This window comes from Sciurus carolinensis, chromosome 14 (assembly GCF_902686445.1).
Source record: "Sciurus carolinensis chromosome 14, mSciCar1.2, whole genome shotgun sequence".
Taxonomy (NCBI): domain Eukaryota; kingdom Metazoa; phylum Chordata; class Mammalia; order Rodentia; family Sciuridae; genus Sciurus; species Sciurus carolinensis.
The window spans coordinates 20172330-20182555 of record NC_062226.1 but is presented as its reverse complement, the minus strand read 5'-3'; the positions used below and the strand labels follow the sequence as shown (position 1 = coordinate 20182555).

Below are 10226 nucleotides of genomic sequence, written 5' to 3'. Positions count from 1 at the left end.
TGACAGGATTGTGTGAAGTTTGGGGAGCCCTAGTCTCCTTGGCAGGGCTGTTCAAAAAGAGCATCATCTCTCATCTATTCAGGCTTAAAAAACCTCTCAGCTCACAGAAGACACTGTGTGGTAAAGTCCCAGACTTTATTCTGTTTATACCCTACACCCTCCTGTTTCACTCTAAACGCATTATCTACCCAAGTGAACCATCAGGTTTTAGCCAAGACCCCAGGTTTTTTGGGGCAACTCAGTCTGCCAACTCCACCTGCCTGACATCTGCTTCTCACCCCTAGAAAAGTTTCAGCATCCTCAACCCTGGTTTCCCCTAGTGATGCCAGATTTGAAGTGTGTCTGTGTGTCAGGCCCTGGCACCTTCCGTCCCTGACCTCAGCGAGTCACAGGTCTGTCCAGCCACCGCACCCTTCCCTCCCCCTCAGCAGTGTGTCTCAAGAGGATCTGTCCTTCTTGGCCATAGATGTTCCCTCCTGGTGGCACCTGAGCCAGGTCTGGCCACTCAGTGTCTCTCCTGAGAGTTTGGATCATTGCCCAGAGACATCAGTCAGCATTTGCTGGCACTGGGAGGATAGTGGGGCTACCATTTTGACAGCGTGCCCAGAGAAGCAGAGACCCATATGAGAGAGAGGAGAGAAGGAATTGGGGCAGAATGGCAGGACAAGTGGCCAGCCCTGTTTCTTAGACATTTTTGGCTTCAGGATCCAAATCTTGAGGCTTTGTTTCATTTTCTCCCCTTGGGAACCCGGATCTACCCCCTGACTTATTAAAATAGCATCTTTCTTTGTTCTTTTTCTTCTTTTTCTTCTTTTTTAGTTTAGTGCGATTTTATTTCCACTGATTACAACTAGGAGGGCCTATAAGTCTGCGATCTTAGGTCCAGAGACGAAGCCAGGAGGCCAGGATCACACAGCTCTCACCAGGTCAGGTGTGGAGTGCTCTCTCTGTGGGAGACACTTTCTAGAGACTTCGCAATCCTCAGTGCTCCCCTGTAAAGCAGGATGTGCCATCAACACCATTTCGCAGATGAGGAAGCGGAGGCGAGGAGAAGCTGGCACTTGAATTAAGGAGGGAGACCAGAGACACCATTGAACCCTGGTTTGACTCCCTGGGCTGGGCTCTCAATAATGATGCTGTGCAGGTGTTCTGGGGGTAGTGGACTGGGTGTGGAAAGCTCAGATGTTTCCAGAATTTGATAAACCCAGGTATGTTAAATTGAACTACAGACCCTCAGAAGGTGGGGGAGACTTTGGAGGTCCCTACTGGACTACTTGTCCAACAATGTGAACTTTGGCCTTCCAGTGGTCATTTGGCCAATGCTGAAACCTGTTCCAAAACTGAGCAGGTATAGCCCATGGGCGATGGGACTTGCAGAAAGGACTCACAGTGATTCCAGAGAGAGAAGGCTGAGGAGAACTGAAGATTTTATTGGTCAGATGTGCCTGGAGACAGGCTGCAGATCATTCCAGGTTAAGGGCCTTTTGAGAAACCCTTTGGAGAACTGAACCCTTTTGAGAAACTGGTGAAGGTCAGAGATGTTCTCCCCCAAATGCACAGGTAGACACTAATTGGCTCAAGGCTAGTTTATGGGTAACCAAATCTACCCAAGGACCACGTCTGAGAATCCCTGCTCCAAAGAGATCCTGCCATCCCATTAAGACCTGCCTGGAAGGATGTGTGGACCCCATCAAGCAGGGTGTTATTTTTTCTGGAATGTTTGCTGACCTCCTGGGTGGGTTGGTTCCTTCCTCTGCTTCCTTCACCTGTACAGTTTGCTGTGACCACTGTATTGCAATGGTTTACAAAGGGTAGTCCTTGGACCAGCAGCAGCATCGGAGAACTTGCCAGATGTTCAGGTTTTTGGCTTCTAACCCAGACCAAAAGGATTAGAAACGGCCGGGTGGGCCCAGCAAGTCCTCCTGGTCATCTGAGGATGGCTCAGGGTTAGAAGGGCTACTGCATACTGCTGTCTTCTTTATGGTGTGTCTGCCCTACTGGGTACCACACTCTGGCACATACTAGGTGCTCAATGAATATTTACCACATCAAGTTTTCCTGACTCCCAGGGCGAGATTTTTTCTTGGTACCATACAGCTCTTGGCCGTGCTGACTGAGACATTGTTGTTTTGGGTCCAATTTCTTTCTACTCCTAAACCTCAGGCTTGGCTTAGGCAGAACAGGAAGCCTGACCTGATGGAGCCAGAGAGATACTGAAGCCCGACATCTCTCCAGGCTTAAGGCCCCCAGCCCTGGTGGAAGAGAGGCAGCAGGTAGGGGCTGTATGGCAGCTCATGGGCCTAGGGCTCCTGGGAGCCCAACTCTGCCACACTCGGAAGCCTGCCGGCTCTCCTCAATGCCTAATCTACACTTAGCCTTGGCAAAGGCTGCTGCGTCTCTGCCAGGGACAGGCTTGCCAGGCTGGTGGGAAGAGAAATGGCCACTTTTTTTTTTTTTAATGAATCTCCAACTCTTCGGGGTTTGGGGAAAGTGGTCAGAAGATTCTTCTTGACTTCTTGTGTGTGTGTGCTGGTGTTTGTTGGCGGGGGTGTGAGAGTTGTGTTTCCTAATTCTCCTCCTCCCATGTTGGGTCAAATTCCCACAGATGAATTCTTCTGGGAGAGGGGGGATTTAACAAATAATAACGTTAGGGAGGGGACTTGTAGGGGGAAAATTTTGTAACCCTTCCTGTCTCATACTGATCTAGTTGTTTAGACATTAAGAAAGAAGATTTGATTTTTATTTGAAGGTTGGGAGTAGAGAAAAGACACCTGTTTACTCTTAATTTCCAATGTTTTTATTTTTTAAAAAAGTATGCCTATTGTTTTCTCTTGGGGAGGGTAAAGAAATATTTTGGGTTCATTCCCGTGTCCTAGATGAGCAATTCCTCAACTTTTTATTCTAAAATCAATCAGTTGTGCAAGGTGTAGGAAGGATCCAGTAACTGCTGGTCTCTAGGTAGGAGAGGCCCTTCACAATTGGATTTTTTTTAAAAAATCCAATTTTGCGGGGAGGGTGAAGACAAGGACAGGAAAAAAAGAAAATTCTTTTAAGCCTCCCTAAATCATCAGAAGGCAGTTTCACAAATTAAAAAAAAAAATTCTGATTTTTTAGGATGTCGGAAAGATAGGTCCTCCTTCACCTAAAAGGGTCACATAGAAGCACTTTTCCAAGTTTTTCTCTTCTAAATCAATGGGACTGAGGAATATTGGAGAAGGGGCTCCCCTTCCTCCACCTTCGACCCCCTTCTGTCTTACAATAGGGCCAGTTTTTTAAACTTTAAAAAAATATATGATTTTTAAAAATCTGCAGGGGTAGGGAGAACTAGTCGGTTCACTGGCATTTCACATGAAAGCAGCGCCTCGACATTTATTCTTAGAGTCGTTCTGACCGGGGGCTAGAAAGCAAGCCCTGCACCCCTCTTGCCCACATGGGGCAGTTCTGCAAACTTTTATTCCCTTCCCTGAGGTTTTTGCCTAGGGGAGGCAGGGCCCTGGGAATATTCCCAGTAAGCCCTCCGGGCCCTCCAGAAGGCCCGCACTTGGAAACTTTTATTTAAAAAACCAATCTGATTTTGGGGAGTGGGGTGGGGAGGGGGCACGGAGTCCCGTTAACCCCTCGCGTGCCGCCCAGAGCCGGCTCCCCAAACTTTTTCTCCCACCCCAAAATGACGTTTCCGAGGGGCTGGAGGACCCGGGGAGGGCAGCGGGGAGCGGGGGCCGCGCGTGGGGGGCGCGGCGCGGGAAAGTTTGGGGGGCGGGCGCGCGGCGGCGGGGGCTGGCGGCGGGCGCGCCCGGCCGGCCGGCTTTGTGTGCGGCGCGGAGGCCGGCGGCGCGGAGGCCGAGGCCGAGGCCCGGAGCTCGCGGGCCGCGCAGCGAGGCCGGCCGGGGGCGGCGGGGCGCGGGGGCGGCGGCGGCCCCGCGGGGGCGGCGGGGCGGCGGGGGCGGCGCGCGGGCCGGGCGGGCCGGGGGTGGGGGCGAGGGCCGGCGCCCCCCCGCGCGCCCCTGCGCCCCCGCCCCCCCGGCCGGAGCGGGGCGGGCGGAGGAGGGAGCGGCGGCGGCGGCGGCGGCGGCTCTGGCATTGTGCGCGCACCAGCAGCCCGGCCCGGGAGGAGCAGGACGCGCCGGGGCCGCCTCCTCCCGCACGGACCCATGAACCAGCCGGGCGGCGCGGCGGCTCCGCAGGTACGAGGGGGCCGGGGGCGTGCTCCGCGCGGGGGACCCCGGGGGCCGGGGCCCGGGGCGCTGCGCCACTTGAGCGCCGGGCTTGCAGGATGCAAAGTGCCTGGCACGTTTGCGGGCTTTTTGTGGGTGCAAACGGGAGGGCCGGGGTCCGGAGAGCCCCCCCGGGCGCTGCGGGGCGTGAGGAGGGCGGGGGCGGCGAGGGGGCCTTTGGGGGCCCCCACCCGGCGCCCCCTTCAGCCCCGGGCTCGGACCGGAGCCCAGAAAACAAAGCGGCGAGAGAACAGAGCAGCCATTTCAGTTTGGACAATTCACATTTTGCAAAAATGCAACCCCTTCCAGCTCTCCCCCCTCCCCCCCAAATTTGCAATTTCCCCCTGACCTTCCCAGCGCGGGGGTCCCTGATGACCCCCCTGGAGATCTCCCCCCCAGGCCCCCCATCTTTGCAACAATCTTTTTTTTTTTTAGGCCATATTTCCCTTTCTCAATTTTTTTTTTCTAATTTTTCTTCAAACGGTAGTTTTTTCCCATTAAAACGACGCCACCTAGAGGATACTATTTTGTAAATAAAAAAAAGAAATTAAAATTGAAAAAGAAATATTTTTTATTTCTTATTTTTTCAAAAGTTTGCTCTACAAGGTAGTGGAGAGGAAAAGGATTCTTTTTATTTCTTTCTTGGGATGAAAATTTTCACTTTGATTCTGGCAGGGGCATGGAGACAATTTTTATTTCTGAAGCCAAATCCAGATAATATGTAAATGGAATTTAAGCTAGAATTTGAATGAATTCAGTTTTTGGAGGGAGAAAGCAAAAAACCTTCTAAAAGCAAAGTCAGTTTGGCTACCCAACGCGTTTTAGTTTGAGAAAAAAACTAATTGGAATGAGGGAAGGAGGGAAATTGTTGAGTTTAGGGAAAACTGGGAGAATTGGCTTTATGAAGCAATTAGAAATCGTACTTCATTGTAATTTGGAACTTGTTTAGCTCAGCGGGCAAAAATGACTAATTTTACCATTTGGCAATATTTAAAGTTTTTCTATTTCCATGAAAGAAGGATTTAAAAGAAAAATAGACCCTAAAATGTTGGCTTTGGACACACCCAAAAATTGTAGTTTTTTTTTTTAAATTTTGTATTTACATTTTACTGCATTTAAATCCTAAGATTAAAAAAAGAAGAAGAAGAAGAAAGAAAGAAAAGCCAGAAACTGTAAAAGTTAGAGTGAAAACCTGTCTTTCTTTTTTCTGTATTTGGGTTTTGTGTGTGTTTTTTTGTTTTGATGGAATAATTAAGACTGTTTTCTGATTTTTCTTTCCTGAAAGGTCTAGCCATTTCTTTTATCTTGTTGTTTTATCCAGAAAATGTCAGGAACCTTTATTGAGCAATATTCAGTGGAAAAAATGTAAATTCATATATTATACAAACTGAGTAGCCCACAGATTTGTAGGCGAGACCGCCATTAAAATAAGATATGCATAATTAACATTATTATGAAAAAACTAACAGTAGATTCACAGAAGCCCATTTTTTATGACATGCAACTGAATCAATTGATGGAGACAAGGATTGAGGAATCCTTGGTAAGGAAGAAAAATTTTCCTTCTCTATGCTGTTCACTCTTCCAATTTGAAAAATTTATTATTAAAAAAAAAATCCAGATTGGTTTCTGGCCTCTTTGATTGTGATGTGGGTTTGGTAGTTGATTAGCATTTGGTATTTTTCAGAAATTTGATTACTTTCAGAGGGGGAAGAAATCCATTAGCTTTGATCATTTGATGGGGGGGGGTTGTGGCAAAAAAAAAAAAAAGCACAAATTTTACTGACTAAACAAAAAAAATTATCTTTTTATCAAGAGGGAAGGACTGAGAGATGAAAATTCTGATTCTTATCCATCTTCCCCAGTAGGACACTTTGCTGAAGAATTAGGGTAAAATACCAATTGATCTAATGCTAGCAGCAAAATTATTATTTTTTTTAAAGAAAAATAAAAATCACAATACAAAAGCCAAACCCAGAGGAATGTGCCTTTAGAATAGGAAAGCATCAGTGCAAACAGTATTTCATGTGGAGTTTTTGGCCTTAAAATGAATCAAATGAAGGTGAAACAAAAAAGAAAAAAAATTTTTTTTTTCAAAAGATAAATATTGACTGAATTAAAATTTGACAGATAAAAATAAGGTTCCTATCCCAAGAGGAAGAGTGATTTGTGATAAATTGAGCTTACTGGGAATTTTGAGCCCCTGTTCCCCCACCTCCCCCAAAAGTTATAATTTTTCTGTCTAAAAGAAGTATGTCGGTAACATTTGCTGGATGGGGATCTTGTGGGACTTTGGTTTTGGGGCTGATGGTGGGTGACATGGGGCAAGGATAGGAGACCCCTAGGACCCCATAGCTAGCCACTAGCTGGTCTTGGAAGAACTGGTGGCCCCAGTCTGTTGATCCCCAATCCTGCTTTCTGAAATTGGATTTCTGAGGGTTTACTAATTCTGTGAAATGTATTCAACAGTGGCACAGGTTTGACATTTCCCATCATCGCCATTGCATTTGGAAGATTTTATTTTTTTAGTAACGAAATCCTTCAGGGCTGACTGGTCATATCCTGACATATTTGGAATGAGCTTTTTTTTTTTTTTTTTTTTTTTTTAAGTAGCATAATTAAAAAAAAATTTTTTTCTGTTGAATTATTTAGGCCGATGCCTAGGACGGTCAAGGAATTTGTAATTTCCAAGGGCGCTGGAGGCCTCATGAGACAGTAGGCCTGAGTGGAGCTGGGATGGAGGAGGATTGACTGGGGATGGTGGGATGGGATGGGGCTTCTGAGAAAAAGTCAGGGTTGTAGATAACAGGTAATTTCTGGTGCAAGGAATTAAAATATTGCAGCACGTCTCTTTGTGTGTCCTGGAATCTCCTGACACAAAACTCAGATTCCTTCTTTCTGTTCTGCTTGAAATTTTGTTCTGTTGTTAGTCTAAAAGGACTGAAATTTGAAAATCATTTGTTTCTGTAGACCTGTTTCTTTCTTTCTTTTTTTTTTTCTTTCTGTTTTTACAGAATTGGTTATTCTGGTCATGTTTGTTGTAAAGGAAATAGAAGTGCATGATGGTCCTGCTGGGCGGGGCCAGTTTCCTTTTGTTTCTATTGGTGTCTCTGGATTGAAGCCTGACCTAGGCCCTGTCTCTCCCACCTCCTCTTTTAGATGGAAGTATGATCAGAAATGGATACAGGAGCTAATTTTTATGAGCCTGGTTTGCTCATCACATTTTCTTATAATATTGGGCAAAAGATCTGGCAAATTGGACTTGAGGGGTGGTAATTTGATGATGGCCTGAGTTATTTTGGTGAAAGATCATTTATACTCAGTTCCACAGTGGAGACTCTTATTACTTAATGTTTTGCTTTTCTGCCTAAGGAGGTTCTTTTTTTTTTTTTTTTTTTCTTCTCTAATAAGGTTTGAAATTTCAAGGGCTGGCTTTGTAGCTTGACTTTGGACCAAGCGAGGAAAAGGGTTGGCTTATACTTTTAGCCCTGCACAGAGGTGAACTCGAACAAGCGTTCTTGCTTTTGCAGGAGAGCTACAAAGATGGCTGGTCAGTGCGAAACTGACCTCTCCCTGGTGCTAGAAGATAAACAGCCAATGGCTTGTTTCTGTTGAGAAAAAATTTTAAGCTCCTCCAATGTCACTTTCTTCCCTGTCTTTGAGTCAGCCCTTGGCGTGCTGCTTCCACTGACCTTAGAATCCTTATCTTCTCTTCGGTGGGCGACGAGAACTTCCTTGCCGTGTTTGACCAGCTATATGTAAGCTGACTTTTTGTGGTCATAGGAAATTTTTGGTTTTTCCATGTTCTTTTTAAAAAAAAAATTATTTTAGATGTTGATAGACCTTTATTTTATTCATTTATTTATTTATATGTGGTGCTGAGGATTGAACTCAGTGCCTCACGCATGCTAGGCAAGCGCTCCACCACTGATCCACAACCCCAGCCCCTCCATGTTCTTAAAATGTTTCATGTCTGTTGTGTCTCCTTTCTGGGGATGTGAAGAAGTGGCTTTGTGGGTACTCAGGAGCCCTGGTCTCTCAAGGTCTTGCTGTGTGACCTTGGGCAAATCACTTTTTCCTACCTCCTCAGGAAACATGATTGTGTTTGCAAAACGAGCACTTTGGATCAGATCAAAGATAGTAAGAAATAGGTTTCATTTCTGATTCTGACGCCAAGGAATTGGTTGTGGCTGCCTGGATCACTGTGTTTAGAAGGGCTCCGAGGTCACATTCTGATTCCTGTATGCTGGAGAAAGGTGTGGTGGTCAAATGACAGTGAAGATCAGAGTGAGGAGAGCGTCTCTTAGTCATTGTAGGCAGAGGAGACCATTGTGGTCCACTGATGGATTGTGAAATCAACTTGGTAATTCACAATCAGCAGTAAAAGAGAATAGAATAGGATAGAGTGGAATTGGATAGAATAGGAGAGGGACAAAAATAGTGGAGGTGCAGCCTGGGGCACAGGTAGGTATTGTCTTGTGGAACTTCCGCTCTTCTCACATCTGCAGATGGTCCTGTAGGTGTGAAATACCTTTTCTCCCAGGGGCGGTAGTGAAGGAGTCAGAACGTATTGGACCAAGTGAGCCACCAGCCATGTGCTACAAGTGTGCCACGTTACTGCTTGTGCTTTCTTTTTTATTATTCAGTTGACCTAGGTGAACCCTGTGGGGTAGGTGTCTTGTGCTGCTTGTCCCCTGGCTGAGCCCTCTTTAGGGCCACCTATGCCTGGTGGGGTCAGTCATGCGTCCCAGCTTGCTGGCCTGGGAGGGGACTGGAAGGGCAGGTACTGGTTGGAAGGCAGCATCTTCGCTAGGTTCCCTGCCTGGAGAGGAGATTGAAAGTGGTGCAGGGTCCCCACCGTGGTGGGAAGGACAGCTGTCACAGTTACTTTTAATCTCCTTTCGTACTTCACGTTGTCAGCGAAAGATTTCTGGAGTTGGTCCGCATCAGTGTTAAAGTATTTAAGTTTTAATCAGCCTGTGCGTTGAGGCTGTATTTCTGTGAATGAACTTCCTCCCAAACTCCGGAATTGCTGTCTTCATCTTGTCTTTTAAATGTGGAAGAACAGTGTGGTCCAGTGCAAATACAATCCAGACCACATATTCGAGCCGCACAAGCTCGAATTCCTGGTAGCATATTTAAAAAAAAAAAAAAAAGCCGGTGACATTGACTTTAGTAAAGTGAATTTGTTTAATCCAGTATTTGTACAATATAAAAAAATTATTAATGTGACATTTTACATTCCTCTCTTTTTGAGGGGATATTAAGTTTTTGAGGTTCGGTGTGCCTTTTAATCCTTCAGCACATCTCGATTCTCACTAGCCACGTCGCGTGTGTTCAGGAGCTGCGTGTGGCTAGTAGCTACCGTATCGGACAGTGCAGGGCCAGACCAGCGTTTGCTGCCCTCCTCGGCCTTGGAAGGTTAGCAGCATCCTTCCAACCTTGTGGTTTTGTTGGTGGCGCTTTCTATCCGAGTCCCACCTGAGGGCCTTTCAGACTAGTGGCGAGAGGCTCATCCATTTAGCTCCTCCTGGCTGAAGTGGGCCACAACTGGTGTCCTTTGCCCCAAGCAGTCTTCCACCAGGGCTTGGCCAGAATGCTGTAACTGGAGATGACAGACGATGCCTAGAAACTCCAGGACCATGTGTTGCCCTGCCTGCGCTGCCGGAGTTGAGAAGTGTGGGGTGGGGGCAGATGTTGGAGGTGGGTTTTAAGTGAAGTCTTGCCAGGAAGAGGGACGAAGACACAGAGACCACAGGACCAGGGGTGGGATCCGAGGGGAGTGAGAGGGGCTCAGGGGGAAAGAAGTCCATTGAAAAACTCTACGTGGAGCCACCAGGAAACTTCCCCAGGGTGGGCCTAGGGTCAGACACACAAGTTTCCTGGTGGTCACCCCAGCTGGCAAAATGGGAAGCTGGATCTGAGGTCTGCCAGACCAGAGTTTGAAATCCAACTCGTGGTGAGGTTCGCCTTGTGTTGCTTTGGGAAAGTCACTTCTGGTTTTGGAACCAC

The 10226-nt window shown here is 47.0% G+C and overlaps 1 protein-coding gene across 6 annotated transcripts in view; it reads left to right on the top strand.

The window, feature by feature from the left end:
• The first annotated feature begins 3989 nt into the window (after window positions 1–3989).
• Window positions 3990–10226, top strand: part of Znf618 (zinc finger protein 618) — a 160291-nt gene continuing 154054 nt past the window's right edge. For all 6 annotated transcript variants that reach the window (XM_047524890.1, XM_047524889.1, XM_047524891.1 and 3 more), the window contains exon 1: window positions 3990–4184. In XM_047524890.1, the coding sequence (XP_047380846.1) occupies window positions 4152–4184 (33 nt within the window). In that variant the 5' untranslated portion in view covers window positions 3990–4151. The remainder of the gene's footprint in view (window positions 4185–10226) is intronic.